Source organism: Typopeltis vanoorti, chromosome 5 (assembly GCF_054136105.1).
Source record: "Typopeltis vanoorti isolate ZY-2024b chromosome 5, IOZ_Tvanoo_1.0, whole genome shotgun sequence".
Lineage (NCBI taxonomy): Eukaryota > Metazoa > Arthropoda > Arachnida > Uropygi > Thelyphonidae > Typopeltis > Typopeltis vanoorti.
The window spans coordinates 92,813,008-92,832,786 of record NC_143553.1 but is presented as its reverse complement, the minus strand read 5'-3'; the positions used below and the strand labels follow the sequence as shown (position 1 = coordinate 92,832,786).

The window sequence follows — 19,779 nt, the reverse complement described above, 5'->3', positions numbered from 1 at the left end:
TTTAGATGGTAGATGAATTTCAATGCCCTACTTATTGGAGGTCTGAAGTGGTTTGAAAAAGTTCCATGTTTGGTCTCGAAAGCAGTTTCCAAGACCAAACAAATAATGAATTTAAAATAAATTTTATAAAAGTTATAGGAACGTTTATGAAATACCATTAGACAACATGTGATTTTATTCATCTGGTGTGAGACATTTGCTGAGTGCATGGTGTCATGGTTTAATAAAAAGTTATGTTTCATTTCTAGAGAAAGGATTTCCAGATTATTTAATCCTCAACTCAACCATGATATCAATACACTTTAGGTTTATAAATCTTTAGCAAGCAGGACTTGCACTATTAAACAAAAAAAAAAATGCAGTTTTGTAATCTTTAATGAGGGCAGCCCCTGCTGAATGATTAATCAACTAAGCCGGGGTTTCCCAAACTTCTTGCTAAAGAGGAGCCCTAAAGCAAGCAAACTTTTTTTTTTTTTTTTGTGGAACCCTCACAACTTAATCTTTAAAATAAACATGAAAAAAAGAAAGAAATCAATAAACACTCACAATTTTATAATTTAGTGCTCCATAAATTTAAAAAACTTAAGTTCATCTTAATGACTACAATGCAGTTGTTGTTTTGAACTGCAGAGTTTTTCAAAGTCTGGTATGATGGACATAACCTGTAGCATCATATCATTTTCTGCATTTAGCCTGTTTCTATATTTAGTTTTAGTAACTGCATATAGAGAGAATGTCTTCACAGAGATATGTTGTTGGAAAACGTATTAAAAACTTCATAAAACAAACAAATATTGTATTTGATTCATTAATTAAAATAAATAAGTGAATGTTTGTAAACAAGATTTGCAGAGCCCTAGAATTTCAGTTGTGGAGCCTTAGAGCTCCACAGAGCCTGCTTTGGGAAACCCTGAACTAAGCCATATCAGCCAACAGCTGAAAACAAAGGCTACTTGACGACATTGAGGAGAAGAATGAAACATTCCAGTTTATAACACATTATACTGTAAAATGACTTTTCCAGTCCCCCAATTTTGCTTTTTATGTGCCATTCCACTGATGTATTATTTCTTCATATATCATTCTGTCTGACTGATGTTTATATCATGATACCAAAATAAAATCTTACTTAAGTTTTTTATTATTATTATTATTATTATTAAATAGAAAATTATATTTAAAATCTTGAATGGAGAGAGAGGAAACACAGCTGGTTTCTAGACGAGTGGAATGGATGTAGCTTTCATCCTAAAGTCTCCTGGAATCACTGCTTTTACTGCTGAAGTAAATCAATTAATCACTGCTGAAGTGTTACTGTTCTAGAGTGATGTAAATAAACTGGCTGATTTTTCTCTCACTGAAAAGTGAGTTTGTGTATGTACTTTAGCAATTGATTGGAGTGTGGAAATGAAAGAAAATATTCCTTTTAGAAAAAGGAATCATCACATATAAAATTATACATGAAGACCAAGAAAGGACTACTTTTTTTTTTTTGAGGAGAGTATGTGTGTGTGTGAGATAGTCTCTTCTGTTATCACTTTTTTTTTTTTTTTTTTTTGTCATTTATGAAAGTGCATGTAATGAATATATAACAACTATATACCAACAGTTCTATTTCTTTAAAAAAAAAAAAAGCTAAAGAAACAAAACAGTTACTTACAAAGCTATCACTGTTGTTAGTGGACGAATAACAGTATACTGGAGAATACCATGTTTACATGTCTGAATGAAATACCTTTAAAAAAAAAATAGTACATTCCAGTTAAATAAAATTTTAGAATTTTTCTTGTTATTAGTATAATAATTATCATATCAACATAAATCTGCTTTATTCATCTTGTAATAATTTAAAATATGCTTTTAATTCACAATTTTTAGGTGACTGATTTCAAAAAATACACTGATCTGGAATGGCAAGCTATACAGTAATGATCTAGTCATTATAGAAAATTCATAAATCTCATTATCATGAATTTTGTTTTTGTCTCCTATATTTTATTTTAATTTTGGTCTGGATTTTATATTATACAGTTAGAAAACTAATTCATAAAGTCTAATTTAATGCAATATAGCCAATAAAAGAAGATGTGAATAAAATTAACATGCCTGATTTTTAAAGACATAAAACAACAGATTGGTACACCATTATACCAGGTTCCAACTAAAGGAATGTGAATGCTAAGTTTATCTGATTTTATAAATTTTATTTTACTTTACTTCCCCATTATGAAAGTATCATGACTTTCTCAAGTTTCTAAAAATGGGAGTAAAATCCACAATTAACAACATATATACTTATATAAGCAGCTTCATAATGCAACTGGAAGAACAATGATACATCACATGCTTCGAATGGAAAAGGACAAGTTTGATTCTCATTGTGATAAGACAAATCTTTATATGGTTTTTTTCAACTGAAGTTGAGTTAGTCAATCTCATATGGAGATAGTAGGGTTTTTTCCTCCTGGAAACCCGTTTTTCATCCTGTATACAGATATACAAATTAACCATGAGAACTCATTTTAGAAATTATGGACTTTACAACCGTGTTTTAAAACGTGCTTTACAACCGACATTTCAATCTTCATATTAAGATTATCATCTGGAGCATATATAAATATACAGGACAAGCTAGGTTACATTACATACAGAGCTAAAGAAACATGAATTGATCACAAGTTATTCTACTGGCATGACCTTTAGTGAAAAAAAAAAAATATTTCACTAGAGGTCATGCCAGTAGAATAACTTGTGATCAATTCATTGTTTCTTTAGCTTACTGTATGTAATGTAACCTAGCTTGTCCTGTATATTTGTATATGCTCCAGATGATGATCTTAATATGAAGATTGCATCGGGAGATTAAAAGATATTATGGACTTTACATGGTTGTAAAGTCCATAATCTCTAAAATGAATGCTGATCACCGTGTAACACTAAAAGAAAGGATAACCATGAGAACACATAAAAAAAATATTAGTGGTGGGTAGGCAGCAGATGGCATTGTGTGTAGATGGTGATGATGATAGTGGTATTCTGTATAGTTGGTGGATTAAGTGGTAGAGCCAGTGCCCTCCCTCAATGAGTCCGTGGACTGCTTGGAGATGATAATAGTTTTGCCTGAATGTGTAAATAAGATTTTTATTATGAATCTATCTAATTCATGCATGTATATCAATACTTATATATGTTTCCAATGTGTATATTATTTTACCAAACACACTGGAACACTGCAGGAGAAGGGTACATTATGCAAAGAACATGCAAATACAGCAACATGGTAATAAGAGTTCATGATAAGTAATGGTTGCAATGGTACTTAAACTGTAAAACAGCAGACTATGGTTATATGGAAATACTTGAAAGCAATGAGAATCTTGTTATATTTAGTTTTGATCAGATGGAGGATCTGTACCAAGCAGTAACTCTGTGAATGCTACAGGAAGTGTTTTATCTAAACTACAGAGCACAGCAGTGGAAAAGTTTATGGTGTTGCAGTATTTTTCATGGAATGAATTGGCCTAGTGGTTTATATCAATACTATCATAAATGGAAAAGTGTATCTCCATCTGTTGATAATGCTGCACTTAAGGAATTCTATGGTGAAGAACCATAACCTGTACTAGCAAGACAATCTCTTTCTCTCTCACACACACACAGTCCACTTTGGCTTGGCTTGATAATAACAATAAAGGCTTCAATAGACTGATCAGTTTAGAGTCATGATCTAAATCTGACTGAACAATAGTAACAAGAATGAAGTAGAATAACATATGAGTAAGTGTCAGTGAAGGCTACTATCACTACTAAAACAAGATATGTGAAAAATTGCAAAGGCTTTACTATGGTTACTTCTTGACGAATGGAAATTCATTTTCTATGAAACTTGCCAGAAATGAAAATTTAATCACATAATACCTGGAATACTTTGAAAACAAAGTACTTACTACAGTTACATACAAGCAGTGGGGAGCTGTAAGGAGCTCGTGCGAGCCCTTTGTTAAATTTTTCTCAAATTTGCAAATCCCTTGTTCTTCTTATTTACTTTTTTATTTTTTCAAAAAAAAAAAATTTTTTTTTGAAACATATTAAGCGACAAACTCATACTTAACAAAAATTAGTCTATTTAGCAGTGTATAGATTATTTTTTGGAATTATCGTTTCAACTCCTCTATAACGAATGCACCAAGTTTGAAAATAAAATAAGTGCATGCGCTATCTTTACCCTTCTCCCATCTGGTAGCCAATCAATTAATAAAAGTTTTTGTATGAAATATGTTTTTTTTTTTTTTTTTTTTGCTCGAGGATGCGAGCCCTTTGTTAAAATTTCTATAGCTCACCACTGCATACAAGCCATTAGTGTGGTTATGCTATGTAGATGATGTGTTTGCCATTTGGCCCCATGGACAAGACACTTTGGATGCTTTTGTCACTTGCCTAAACAGTCAACACCCCAAAATCCACTTCACAGTAGAAAAAGAATCTAATAACTGCTTTGGACACTCCTTCACACAGGATTAGATGGAAGAAAACGAATGTGCTATTTAGGAGTCGTTACAGATCTGAAAGATTATTTTTTGAGTCAGCAATGGCTTTGAAGAATTCTCCTAACCTGAACAAATATGGTTGCATTAATTTGCCAAAAATCTGGCAGAACTGTCATCCTATCATATAGTTATAATGGTTTTTTTTTTTGTTTTTTTTTTACAACAGAGGGTGCAAAAATAGGACTCTAGATCTTTTGTCCATTGCAATTGTATTATTTCACTTACTCACTGTCACATGTACAAGTGTGTTGTGCTTTGATGATGCTGATTTGAAATTCAGCAAAATATAAGCAGTTAATAAAACATCTTTTGATAAAATCATTTGGCGTTGTTAATACAGTTAAAAAATAAGTCATGATCAACACCTAAGCTTATCTGTTAGACAAATAATACCTTATGGACCAGCTTAGATGTTGGACATTATTCATCTCTTATTTTTCAGGTCAAAAAATAAAAATAAATAAATAAATAAAATAATTAAATTTTCCTGGATTTCAAACCAGCATCTTCAGAGCACAACTATTTGTTATAATACACAAGCAGCAATCAGTAGAGGAAGCAATTCAAACTGTAAATGGCAAAACAGCCAAAGTCCTAATTTGCCACCCTCTAGCATTGTATTGATAGATTTTTTTTTTTTCCCAATTGTTATGTTGCTCTTATGATGACTCTATCATTTTTCCAGATTAATGCAACCATCTTGCTGAGGTTAGGAGAGTGTTTCCTAACTGTTGTCAACTCAAAAAATGGTCTCTCAAACTTCAATATAATGTGACAACTTCTATACTGTACACTGGTTTCATCATTATAATCCTGTGTGAAGAGTATCCAAAGTACATGGTCTGAATAGTCCTGATTGCCATAATGATGGTAGCAAATGTATTTCTTGTATCCTCTGGAGCAGATGTTAACTGATCTTCCTGTCTGTCTGTAGGTCACATTGCAGTCACAAGTGTTTCATACATTCCAGAATGTAATCGAGGACATTTGTCCATTGGCGGATCAGGGTTGACAGTTTGAAGTGTGGTTTAAACAAGATGTGAATGTATATTTCTTTAGTAATTTAGCTATCTTTTCAGACTACCTGGTTTTCTGTCATTTACAATTTGAATTCTTTCCTATCTGAAAACATCACATACCATAGAGTATTTTTGTTTTTTATAATGTTAAGAGCTCTCTAGTTGAATAAAAAATATATACATGAACTGTCTAGGAAAAAATTGTGCAGAAAATTCCAGAAAAATAAATCAGTATGCCACTTTAAAGAATACAAAGCAAAATGTAAGAAAACTAAAGTATTATTATTCTCACTGGTCTTGATGAAGGTGTAAGACTCATTATGTCTCCCTATCATATCTGTCAAACAGTGCCTTAAATTCTTTGTCATACTCCAAAAACACATTGATCTCAACACTCTAGAAAAAAAAATCATATTTTAAGTTCCCTTATTCAATGTATTCCTATATTTATCTCAGCCACATGAACATTTTAATCATATCACTTTTGCAAGCTTTGCAACAGACATCAGACATGGCACTCTGATATTCCATACTTCATGTTAAGAGTTTAATGAAATGAATACAACACACAGGAAAAAATTAAATTCAGTTTACTAACTTCAATATTTTATCTGTCATGGAGACATCATCAGGGGTACTATATATATATGTATATATATATATATATATATATATATATATAGTACACCTATACTTCATAGAACCTAGTCTGGCAGATTGTCAAGAATAGTCAATTCATGCTGAAGGGGAGAAAGAAATAAAGGATGTATGAATTGGTCACCAACATGCAAAATCACGTGCTTTATATGTATTATACAAGCAAAATAGTTACCACTTAAAGTACTAGAAGTTTCATAAAAGAAAAGCTAATATTTCAATGTATAATAATACACACTTATCCCACGAAACGCATTGATTACCCTAATATCAGAATGGATTCTCCTTCTTTTGACACGCAGAAGTATCGAAGAGTTGCATATCTGTAAGTGTACAGTGTGTGTGTGATATAACTGATTGAATTGGCTGAGAGACATATTTTTGAAACAGATTAAATTACTATAAGAAGAGTGGTTTTTTTTTTCATTTAATCTGTTTCAAATATATATATATATATATATATATATATTTAAAACAAGTTTTGGTTGTTGAGTGGGAGATCTAAGATTACAGTTTTCCATACCTGGGGAGTTTTACACAATTATATTTATTTTGATTGATCGGTGGTTTTTAAGAGCAGCTGCTGATTCCACAAAAAAAGTCTCTCGTGTTTGTACTCGCTGTGATAAAGAACAATAGTTCTCCCCCCCCCCCCACACACGCCATTTGATCTTATGCGTCATGTCCACCATATGGTTTTGCTAGAAACAAAACAATGTCCATAATTGGGTAGCAGAAATATTTCATATTTTCTTCCCTACAGATGATGCAAATCCTCTATTCTGTCCATAATATAATAACTTACAAGCAGGGATCTTTATATACATCTGGAGCTGAGAGGAGAAGTTACGCTTTTGGGGAAAATATATGCAATAAGCTTGATATCAGGGTATGAAAGCAGTAGAGAGAGAGATTTCTTTAAAGTTCCAGTTATTTATAAAATTCCACAGACAGAAGTAATAGCACTTTGCCAGTTCATGAATATTTGATTAAAGTTTATAAGGCAGAACACCAGAATAAGTTGATAACATTTATTTACTTAGTAACACAATGTTTCATCCCAATTGCACAGGATTTCTTCATGTGTAAATATACAAACTAGTAGATAAAACAGTAAGGACTAGACTAACAAAGGTGACAACTGTTATGCAGTCAATTGTTCTAAACGTTCTGCGTGTTTATGCATTCATGTGAATGCTCTTGACCTAATGAAGGCTAAGGTGTATTTAGATAAGTTAATACTTTGGTTAATATTTAAATGTTTAGAATCTAATGCTATTTCCAAAGATTCCCATATTTTTCTTGTTTCTTTTCTTTTTTTTTTTTTTTTTTTTATATCATAGCAAAGGTGTAATAGTGCTGATTTATCCTATAAAACTTGATGTCTCATTTGCGAAATGTCTTGTGGGACAGCTGAAGAGAGCACATGTGATGACAGAGCTGAAGCTTCATTTCTATGGTATTCAATATCTTGAACGTATTCTTGGATGTGTTGTTCAATTGAATTTTTCTGTCTGTCCATAGTAAGATGACTGACAATTGTACCATAGCCGATAAATATCTGGATATTGAAGCAGGCTACGTCCAGATTTGCAGATCTTAGTGATCTCATCTTAATAAAGGGGGTAAATACTACTTTGATTTTATATTCCTTAAGTATTTTTACTAGTTTCCCATCATGCTCTGTTGGTGGGAGTGTGGTGAATTTTCTTCGCTAGAAATTTCTATGGTCTCATGTCAGTTGAGATGCTCACTATAGAATATTTAAAAGAAAGTGTTCCTTAAATGTTGAAGTTCTTTGGATAGTATGTCCTTGCCAACAATGCGTCGACAGGCTCTTGCTCCTAGTGTGAAAATGATACCCAATTTTTGAGGTCTATAATGATGGGATGAGGCATGTAGATGTCTGTCAGTATGTGTAAGCTTTCAAAATATAGACTTTTAATTTACCTTACCTGATTCCTTGGTAGAAGTGGGAGTGAATCATATAGGCGAATTTTGCGTTAGGTGTTGATGATTCAGGTACTCATGAAAAAGCAGAAGTGAAGGTGGTCCATGGTTCCAGACTAAGAATATATCATCAATGTACCTGTTCCATAATTTTGGTGTATGATGGTATTCTTGATAGTGTGTGTGTGTGTTACCACACACTGTATTTATATGTTGAGAGGGTTGTGAATTCCATTGAAAATGTAGCCATTAGGCAGCATGATTTTGTAAGTTCAGCTATGAGGAATGTAGGTAGAATAGAGACTGACAGTTCTATTAGATGAGATGGAAGATAAGCCGTATTTTGAAAATAACTGGTTATATTGGATTCATTTTTAGTGGCTTATTTTTTTTTTTTTTAAAAAAAGCTGTTATTTGTATTATATCAGGTCATCCCATCGTTTTTAGCATTAAGTTTTGAAAGGATATAAAAGATAAATTACTTGCTAATATAATCAAGTATATATTCTCCATTTGAATCAATTAATGCTTTTCCAACCTTGTGAAGGCTTCATAGTGCCATTTCTATAGAATTAAGGAGGTTTTGAGGCAAAGAAGTTGCACTGACTCAATTCCAGTACCTCTAAATGTATCGCATTGCTTTTTATTAATGAAACGGTGCAAACTTCAAAATAAGTGGTAATCTGAAGGTGCAAAATCAAGAGATTATGGAGGATGTGGAAGCTTTTCCCAGCCAAGTTCCTCAATCTTGGTACAGATGATTCTTGCACTATGAGGTATGCGTTATCATGGTGAAAGAACAACACCCTTTCAAATGACCAGAGAGCATCTCTTATCTTTCAGTTTTTCATTTAATCGATTGAGTTGTTCACAGTATACTTCAGTTGTGATTATTTGGTTTGTGGCAAATGTTCAAAGTGCATAATACCAGCCATATCCCACCAAATGCTTAACAAACCATCTGACCATTTAGCTGGAGTTTAGCCTATTCCCCCCTGAATGAATCCACTGCCTTCGGTGCTTAACATTCTTGAACAGTATCTACTTTTCATCACCAGTGACTACACGACTCAAAAAACAGAGACAGAATCTCTCAAGAATAAAGAGTAGTGCAGATGTCGATGCACTCTCTTTGACTGTTGTTTGTCAGTTTGTGAGGAATCCACTTGCTGAGCTTAGAGACACTATTCCAAGTTCTTGCAAATGCCGATGGATGGTCAATGATGATGATGAATTAAGATCTTTTGCTAAATCTTCAACAGTTTTGCACTAAATCTTCAAGTGGCAATTCTTGTAATAGTAGCTTCCAGCATATCATTATCGAGAGAGACAGGATGGCCAGAGCAAGGGGAGTCTTTCAACTAAAATCCCCTTGTTGAAATTTATGGAACCATCACTGGCAGATTCAACAATTCAAAACATTATCACCATACACTTCTTGTACATTTTTTACAGTATTAGCAGCTTTGTTGCCTTTTTTTTTTGAACTCAAAGCATGATGTGCTCTTCATAGTAATAAAAGTTATTTAAACTACAAGAGTTTTGTGCCGAATATAGAAACTGTGAAAGTTTCGGTGGATCCAAGCATAAGCAAACCTGTCACGACAGGGGCAACTCGTAGTAATGGTGGGGTAAGCTCTGATCACTATCCTTAGTATTTCTCATAATGTAAAACACATCTCCTAGCAGACATGTATACTGCTATGCATTAAGGGGAGGGGGCATTACCCATACCGATTTCGACCTTTATTGAGGTCTCATCAGTGGGAGCCAGGCCCAGAGTGGAGATGCTAAGGCAGAAGTAATAGGAGAGGTCATCCTTACCTATAGGAGTTGCCAAAAGGTGTGCCACCTTATTATTAAATTACTCTGGATTTAGAGAAAGATGTTGAAAGTTCATTTTTCACTTGGTTAGACTATAATATATTTAGTTTAATCCTTTATCCAAGTGTGAGCAAACAAAGTTTGCACCTGAAAATATCTTCAGGACTGAGGTAAGGTAGTATAACACCGGGTACCTCCCATTGACAAGACCTCAATAAAGGTCAAAACCGGTATGGGTAGTGCCCCCCCCCTCCTTAATGCATAGCAGTATACATGTCTGCAAGGAGATGTGCTGTGCATTATGGGAGATACTGAGACAAGGAGTTGAGAGCTTGATCCACCTTTGCTGCGAGTTTCCCGGTGTTGTACTACCTTACCTCAGTCCTGAAGATATTTTCAGGCATAAACTTTGTTTGCTCACACTTGGATAAAGGATTAAACTAAATTTATTATAGTCTAACCAAGTGAAAAATAAACTTTTAACATTTTTCTCTAAATCCAGAATAATTTAATAATAAGGTGGCACACCTTTTGGCAACTCCTATAGGTAAGGATGACCTCTCCTATTACTTCTGCCTTAGTATCTCCACTCTGGGCCTGGCTCCCACTGACAAGACCTCAATAAAGGTCAAAAAAGGTATGGGTAGTGCCGTCCCCCCCCCTTAATGCATAGCAGTATACATGTCAGCAAGGAGATTTGCTGTGCATTATGGGAGATACTGAGACAAGGAGTTGAGAGCTTGATCCACCTTTGCTGCGAGTTTCCCGGTGTTGTAGTACCTTACCTCAGTCCTGAAGATATCTTCAGGTGCAAGCTTTGTTTGCTCACACTTGGATAAAGGATTAAACTAAATTTATTATAGTCTAACCAAGTGAAAAATAAACTTTCAATCAAGAAGTTAATGTAGCTAACGATCACAGAGATTTGAGAAGCAGGATAGCAAAACTAAATAGGTTTGTACGACAGGAGAAAGATGGATATAAGATTGAAGATGTAGCTATGCTGTAGTGTAAAGGTGAGGATGAGACAAGTATGAATGGCAATCAGTCAGTAGCTAAACTAGAGAATGTTGGTGCTTGTAGAATGGCCTCAAAGACACAGGGATTGTTATGTTTGTGTACAAATGTAAAGAGCGTTTGAAATAAGCAAGCTGAGTTTGTAGCATTGATTGAGTCAGTATGCCCAAAGATAACTAGCATAATTGAAACTTGATTATCTGAGAATATCAGGAATAGAAATGGAAGAATATATAATTTTCTGGAAGGATATAAATGTGAAAAGAGGAGGGAGAGTGCTATTGATTGCAGAGGAATATGTCCACAAAGTATGGAAGTTGATAGTGTTATATCTTGTGTTTATCCTATATCTTATTTTACTTACTTTTAATAGCTGTAATCATATATATATAATTATCTTCTTTTCTGACTTCCCCTTTTTAGTAATTTCTTAAACTATCATCAGTGAGTCATGTCTTAACTTTCAATCTAGGCCAATAAGCAATTTTACAAGATATGCACGGAGCTATGAGGACAAAGGAAATGTTAATTGGTGCCAATTCCTTTGTTTCTTTTCAGGTACTGGTTCCTTCTTAATTTTAGAGAAAATTTATATTTATACTGCGCCACCTTAAAATGTACTTGATGAATATTTATTCATGGAACCAAACACAGTCTCGTAATTCTTAAACAATCTCACTGTTAGGATTTATCTCGCAGTCGTAGCCCCTTAAATTATGTTTGTCAATCTTATCTCCTGGTTAGGTTCGAACTTTTAATGAATGGTTCAGTAAAATGGAAATCAGGCAAGTCTTCATATTCATTTCGAAGGAAATTAATATTTAATACACTGAATGGACATAATACGTTATAATCAATTTTTTTACTGACATTAAATTAATTTTAGATAATATTGGGAAGAGAGTAGTTTCACTTAAGATTGCTAAATCTCCTGTAACATATTAGATAATAATTTCAATTCATTTCTTCCAACAAAATCTAACTCTCATCTATGTAAGACATCATTAAATATTATACTTTCTATAATTCACATACATTCACAATTATCTTCACACCATTAATTCAATTATTTAAAATTATCTTCTCACTACTTTTTCAATTAGAGTATAGAGTTTCTAAGTTTCATCAGCATAACTCCTAAAGTTCTTTCAATGAGGGTTCAGTCCTGAGTGGAAGGATTACATATATCTAATTCAATGTCCCCTACACAATTTTTACATTAACAAATAAGAATTTACATTACCAGTAGTTTGGGACACACTAGGCCCTCATGCATATCCCTACAGCACTTTCAATTTCCTGATTAACCTCGGCTTTTCTACACGTCAGTTGGATTTGGACATGACACATCGCTGACGGGGGGAAACAATTCTGGCTCCCCGCTAGCTCATCGATCGGCTGGGCATGGGTCTACGATCTTCGGCGTGATCTGGAACTTTATCATGTCAGGTCATTCCATAGCCGAGAACTGCCCATGGACACTGCCGCTAGCCGCGATGACCTCACGATGGAATTCTCCGCTGATGACTCCAGTACAGAAAACGAGAAAAAAGCCACGAGCTGGCGCCACAGCATCTTTTAAAACGTGCGCCCTATGTTTCTTGCCTACGTCATCCTGATTTCTCCCGGAGCGTCACTCCTATGAACACCTAGCGCCAATCTCACCCCTAGCATTTTATTCGGAGGATATCTGCGTGCGCGTTCTATTAGGTGCAGGAGTATGACTTCAGGCCATTGCTGTATAACAGGATTGCCTTTTGCCTTCAACATTGTAAGCACTTGCACAGATTACACATAGTTTAAATTTACAGAACACTTATTTAATGCATCATATTGAAATTAAATAAGACTTTAATTATTAACAGAACTGATAATTTACAATTGATTATTTTTCTCTTGATATATTGATACTGGCTCCAGAATTGATAAATTGTGTTAAATCTGAATGAAGGTAAAGGTTTTGACTTTTCTTTTCATTCAGAGTTTAACAATAGTACATGTGCAGATTTTGATTTTTGTCTGGTGTAAAGTTGAAATTAACAGGGCAGTATATCTGATAGGATGCTGTTATAGGTCAGGGTACATAGAGAATACTATTGGGGAAATGTTCAAGCAAATTGGATGGGCATTTAACAAGAAGGTGATACTGATGGGAAATTTTAATTACTGGAACATAACGGAAGGGGGACATAGTGCACAGGAATAAGGAGTGTGAGTATGTTGAATTTCTGAGGGATAAATATATCATAAGGAATATGTAACTGAAGCAACTAGAGGCTTTAGTGTTTTGTATTTGGCGATAACCTCACAAGATGTAGTAAATGAGGTATTGGCACTGCTGCCAGTTAGTGAGAGTGATCATGAGGTACTTTTGGGAAGTGATGAAATTGGATAACAAGCAAAGGTTACTGCCTAAAAAAGATATCTGTGGAATTATAAGATGGGTGATTATGGGAAGTTCTGTAGTCAACTAGCAGCAATATGTTGGGTACATGAGATGTACAGAAAAGATGTGGACAGTGCATGGAAATTCATAATGCAATATCTGGCACAATGTATATAACTGCATACCAAGGAAAAATGAAAATAAATAGAGCAGGAATGCAATGGATGAGCAGTGAAATCAAGCAGTCTGTGTTGGAAAAGAAAATGCTATGGAGTAGGTACAAGACATATGATGGAAATTGGATACATGATGAGTATAAAGTGCATGCTAGGAGGTGAAGAGCATGGTAAAGATAGAAAAGGTGAAGTATGAGAGGAGATCAGCTGATCAGGACATGGTTAATTCAAGGGAATTCTTCTGCTATATGGCAAGCAAGAAGAAGAAGAATTATGGCAGATTGACGGTGGTGGATAGTCATGGCAGCAGAGTGACTATCGCAAAGGATATAGTGGAATTATTGAATTAGCACTTTATCAGACATATATTATACTGTTGTAAATGATGCCTTGCAATATATAGAAGGGAGGCAAGTATTAGGAGATTTGGAACAGGTGTTGATTGGGTTAGATGTTAATAAGTGTGTAGGAATGGATGACATATCACTATGAATTCTTAAAGGATGTGCACAAAAGTTGGCTATGCCCTTGACTTGGTTATTTAAATGGAAGTCTTGCAGTACTTAAGGCTCCTAAGGAGGGAAAAGAAGGCAAAATAGTACCACTCCACAAGCATTGTCCTAGGACGTCTTCTTCTAGCTTTCCAACTCTTAATGAGTTTTAGCTTGGAAAACAATTTTTAGCAATTATTTTCTTTTCTGTGTGACATTTTTCCAATTCTTAACTTTTAAAGTTGTAAGATCTTGTTCTAGGACCAAAGTTGTGGACAGAAGCCGGTTGTTCAGCACCAAAGAAAACAAAGTCGGTTCCATCAGCAGGAAAGGTCATAGAATCGGTGTATTGGGATGCTAAAGGCATTTTGTTTATTAATTATCTTTAAAAGGGTAAAACAATAACTGGGGAATATTATTCTGATCTTTTAACCAGACTAGACGAAAAAATTTGTAGAAAAGACCCAGTTTGCAGAAGAAAAAAACATCTTTCATCAGGACAATGCACCTACCCACAAAGGTGTTTTGGCAATGAGAAAATTAAGAGATCTGCACTATGAATTGTTGGAACATCCACCCTATTTCCCAGATTTGGCTTCCTCTGACTTCTATCTCTTCTCAAAACAAACTCTTCCTAGGTGGTCAGAGTTTTTCTTCGAATCAAGTGGTGATTACAGCTGTAGAGAGGTATTTTGCAGATCTTACTGAGAACCACTACAGGGATTGGATAATGGTGCTGGAACATTGCTGGAATACATGTATTAGTCTTAAGGGAGATTATGTTGAAAAATAAAAATAATTTTGAAATTATAAATTATAATTCCAATGTTAAGCCAAGAACTTTTCAGACCACCCATGTATCATGTGGACTGACTGGGGATCTTCAGTTGTTTGTGGATGATGCAAAGTTGGGGAGAATTATAATTAGCACTAATGATGTTAATTCTCTTCAAGAAGATTTGAATAGACTTTTGACTTGGACAAAGGCATGGGGTGTGGTTTTAATATTAATAATTGCAAGGTGTTGCATTTTAGAGAACAAAAATATAAGGCTGTGTACTTATCATGATGATGATGGGATGTTAGTGCAGAAAGAAATTGCATGCTTAAGTGGACTCCTTCACATGGCAAGATGTGAGCTTGAACAACTGGAGAAACAATTGACGAGTAGTACAGAAGGGTAGAGAACGAAAGAAAGAAAGACTAAATGGGAAAAGCATAAAAATGCAAGAGACTTCAAGAAAATAGATAGTATTGTATGGGGATTCGATGATAAAAGGTATACTCAATGAGAAAGTGATGAAAGCATCTTTTCCAGGTATGAAGATAAAGGATGTTAGTGAAGTTTGCAAAAGAAAGAAGCAAACAAGTTAATTGTTTTGGCAGGCACAAATGATTCGAAAGGTGAGAAATATGCAATGAGAGAAGATATGAAAGAGTTGTTAGAAGAAGCAAAAATGAAGAGTAAGAAAGTAAAAATTGTGAGTCTGCTGACTTTGTATGATAGGACAGAATTGAGAAGTGAATTTGATGGATGTAAGGACCTGTAAATGCCTGATGGACTGCACTGAAATGGTTTTGAAGTTAGGTTCGTGGAGAAAGTGTTGTTCAGTGAGACGCTGGATGTGCAAAACCGTGGAAATAGAGATATTAGAGGACAAGCAATCAAGCATGTGTCTAGAAAACCCTGGGAAAGATAAGTATGATTGCAGGAATGATTACTGAGTTGAATGCACTTTCCCAGGTTTTGAATCTGAATGGGCAGGTAATGACATTATGTAAGGGTAACTGCAGGGCCCAAAGAAATGTTGAAATACGTGTACATGAATTCCCGAAGTATCAGAAATAGAGGATAGGAGTTTTTTGCATTAGTCAGCTCAACTTGGTCAAAAATTATTGGCATCAGCAAGACCTGGTTGTCAGCGAATGATGTAGTTACAGGGATATAATGTAATGGATATTGTATTTTCTGAGAAGATAGAACAAATAGAGCAGGAGAAGGGCTATTATTAATGATAGCTGAAGAACTTCAACCAACAAAAATAGAAGTTAACGAAGATTGTAGATCTGATGGAAGTGGTTCATTTGCAGCTGTCTGGTGCGAAATAGAAGCTAATAGGAGAAAATAGATAGACCTGGGGTTCCAGAAGAAAATGTGGATGACATGCATCAACAGATTAGCACGAGTGCAGGCTGAGCAATTATCATGGGAGATGTCAACTATGGTGATACAGATTAGAAGGAGGAAAGGGCACATAGCAAAATGGAAATGGAATTTACAGAGTTACTAAGGGACAATTACCTGAAACAACATATGATGGAAGGGATGAATTTGAGAGTGTTGCATCTGGTTAAAGCATCTGAAGAGATATCTATAACTGCAGTAGCAACTCTACCTCTAATTGGGGAAAGTGACCATGCAGTCTTGTCCTGGGAGGTTGTTCAACATGTGGAAATATCAGTCAAGAAAGGATTTATGCAGAACTACAAAGCTGACAATTATGACAAACTTAGGAGGCAACTTGAAGAAGTGCCATGGTATAAGAAACTACATGGAATGAATGTCATTAGTGCATAGGTAGTGATCAAGGATTGTTTGAACAAGGCAGTATCTGAGGGCATATCCATAGGTCAGGAGGATAAACTGAGTAGAGATTAAGTGGATGATAATATAAAGCAGGAGCTGCAAAAAAAAAAAAAAAAAAAAAAAGAAAGCATTGTGGAAAGAATATAAACAAAGTCAGCATGCCCATGAGCAATATTACGCACAAGTATGGTAATGAAGGCTAAATCAGATTTTGATAGAAAATTAGCTAAATCAGGCTAAAGTAAATCCAAAAGAGTTTTTTTTTTTTTTTTGCTGCATAGTAAGTAAGAGAAAGAATGATTATGGAAAGATAACTTTACTCAGTGCTGATGGTAGGAAAGTGACAGAAGCAGAAGTAGCTCATCACTAAGTGATCACTTTGCAAAGGGCATATATCATCCAGGTGGTGACTTTGCAGTTACTGAGGTGAAAGAGACTAATGGGAACATTGAGGTAGATGAACTGGAGGCACTCAGTATATTGAAAAATATTAATGTGAATACAGCAGTGGGCCTGGACAGTATGTTTTTTCATGTGCTACAAGAATTTGCAAGTGAAATGACAGTGCTTCTGACAAAGCTGTTTAATATGTCTCAGCTCTCGCAAGGTTTCAATGGAGTGAAAAGAGGGTAAGATAGTTTCATTACATAAAGGTGGCTCCAAGACAGAGGTAGCAAATTACAGACGAATTAATATTGCTGGAGTGGTGGTTAAAGGTTTGGAAAAGTTGGTAAAAGTAAAATTTAGGATAGGAATATGATACTTTATAGGGGCAGCATGGTTTTGTAAAAGGTAGGTCCTGTCTCAGTAATTTATTGACATTTTATAATAAGGTGACAGAATAATTGGATAAAGGAAATGGCTACACTGTAATATTATGGACTTTGCGAAGGCATTTGACATAATACCGCATAAAAAACTATTACATAAGTTGGAGTAAGTGGAAATGAATATGAGGCTGGTGGCATGGATGGAGGGAGGTTGATGTATGGTGGAGTGGAATCATTCTCCACTACTCGTTACCCCATTCAATATTTCTCTTTATCCATCTGATAGGCTCGTATCACTAACTTATGTGTCCATTCTCCTCTACAAGCTCTGTACAGCTTGTAGAGGAGAAGGGATCCCCTCTACAAGGACAAGAATAGATCACTCAATCTATTCTTGTCCTTGCTTTCCAGTCCCAGGACAGTCTCAGCTCTGCACTTTCTCTATGCTTTCACACCCAGATGTCCAAGATCTGTGCAATGAAGATTCAGTGCCTTATACAGTGCTATCATCTCCTTGTGTCCTTTGTACTAATCAGCAATTTTTACAGTAACCTTGACAATATTTAACTGGTAATTAATTTACGGAATTGACAACGCATATAAAGTAAATAAATTAAAGATAACTTTAATGAATCACTTCTATATTTCGGCAATGTCACATTGCCATCTTCGGGAACATAAAGATATGGTATGTGCACTAGGGAACTAACAAAGCAAATGAGGAAGAAAATAAGAACTAATTTTGTTCCTAAAGTCCTAATGGTGCCCTCTTGCGGGCTAATTTGGTAGTCGTGGCAGTTGGGCTGAAGTTCTCAAAATGAAAGTCTCCCAAATTTGGGGCAGTTTCATGCACCCAAATTTGTTGAGGTTAGGAACGTTTTTTAGAGCTGCTGAAGATTCTTTGAATAGTCTTTCGTATTTAAACTTGCTGCGATGGATTATTTTTGTCTTCTTCCAACGAATTTTATGGTGGGTATCTAAGGCATGGTCTGCCAGTCCAGAGCGGCTGTACTGGTGAAAACGGATGTAGTCTTGGTGTTCTGAAATCCTGATATTTGTTGTTCTGCCTGTTTGGCCAAAGTAGGACAATTTGCAGCTGCAAGGGACCTGGTATACACCAGGTAGGTCTAGGGGAAGTGGTTGGTCTTTGGTAGAGCGGATAAGGGATGCCAACTTTTTATATGGTCTGTAACAGGAAGTAAGGTCATATTTTTTGAGGATATTAGTTATTTTTTCAGAGGTGCCCTGGATGTAGGGGATAGTGATAGACTTGGTGTAGTCTTTATTGTGGAGGGGGGAGGGGGGGTTGTGGTTTACAGGTTTTAGTATTTTTTGGATTTTTTTGGGGTTGTAGCCATTGGCTAAGAAAGTGTTGAGGATGTGGTTTAGTTCCATAGTCAGGGCCTTGTCATCTGAGCAGATTAATTTTGCCCTGTTATATAGTGTTTTTATCACCCCATATTGTTGTGAGAGGGGGGGGATTGCTGGTGAATGTATCTGCCAGTGTGGGTGGGTTTTCTGTAAACAGAGAAAACCAAAGATCCATCAAGCTGGCGGATGATTAAAGTGTCTAGGAAGGGGAGGGTGTTGTTTTCCTCTTTTTCTAAGGTGAACTGGACTCTGGGATGTTGGTTGTTTAAGTGTGTTAGGAAGGAGTGGAGTGTATCTGAGCCATGTGGCCAAATAGCAAACACATCATCCACATAACGAAGCCAAATAGTGGGTTTTTGTGGGGCGGAGTTTAAGGCTTTCTCTTCAAATGTCTCCATAAAGAAATTGGCCAAGGGTGGGGAAAGTGGTGAACCAATGGCTGTCCCCTCTATCTGTTTGTAGAACTTTCCTTGCCAAACGAAATAGCCTGAGTTCATTGTGAACTGAAATAGGGCTGAGATATCGGGAGGAAACTTGGCTTGGATGAGCTCAAAGATTTCTTTGAGTGGGACATTAGTGAATAGGGAGGAGACGTCAAAACTGACCATTATGTCAGTGTGTAGGAGTGTGAGGTTTTCTATACTGGCTTTAAAGTGGGCCGAGTTTTTTATGTGTGATGGTGTGTTGCCAGTGTAGTGTGTGAGCGTTTTGGCTAAATGTTTGGCTAATTTATATGTGGGGGAATCAATGCCATCCACTATGGGACGTAATGGCACATTTTGTTTATGTATTTTTGGGAGTCCATATAATCGGGGGGGTCTAGAGTTATAAGGTTTAAGTTTGTTGGTGACTTCCACAGGCCAAGAAGTGACTTTCTTAAGGAGACTGTGGATAGTTCTAATCTGAGAGTTGGTCGGATTATATTCAATGGGGAGGTAAGTAGTACGGTCTCGTATTAAAGAATTTAGCTTACCTTTGTAGTCT

The 19,779-nt window shown here is 35.5% G+C and overlaps 1 protein-coding gene across 1 annotated transcript in view; it reads right to left on the bottom strand.

Moving 5' to 3' along the window:
* Positions 1-19,779, bottom strand: part of LOC150106653 (transmembrane protein 184C) — a 200,380-nt gene that overhangs the window by 99,428 nt on the left and 81,173 nt on the right. The window contains exon 5 of the mRNA XM_090393251.1: positions 1,661-1,735. Coding sequence (XP_090249377.1) covers positions 1,661-1,735 — 75 coding nt within the window. The remainder of the gene's footprint in view (positions 1-1,660; positions 1,736-19,779) is intronic.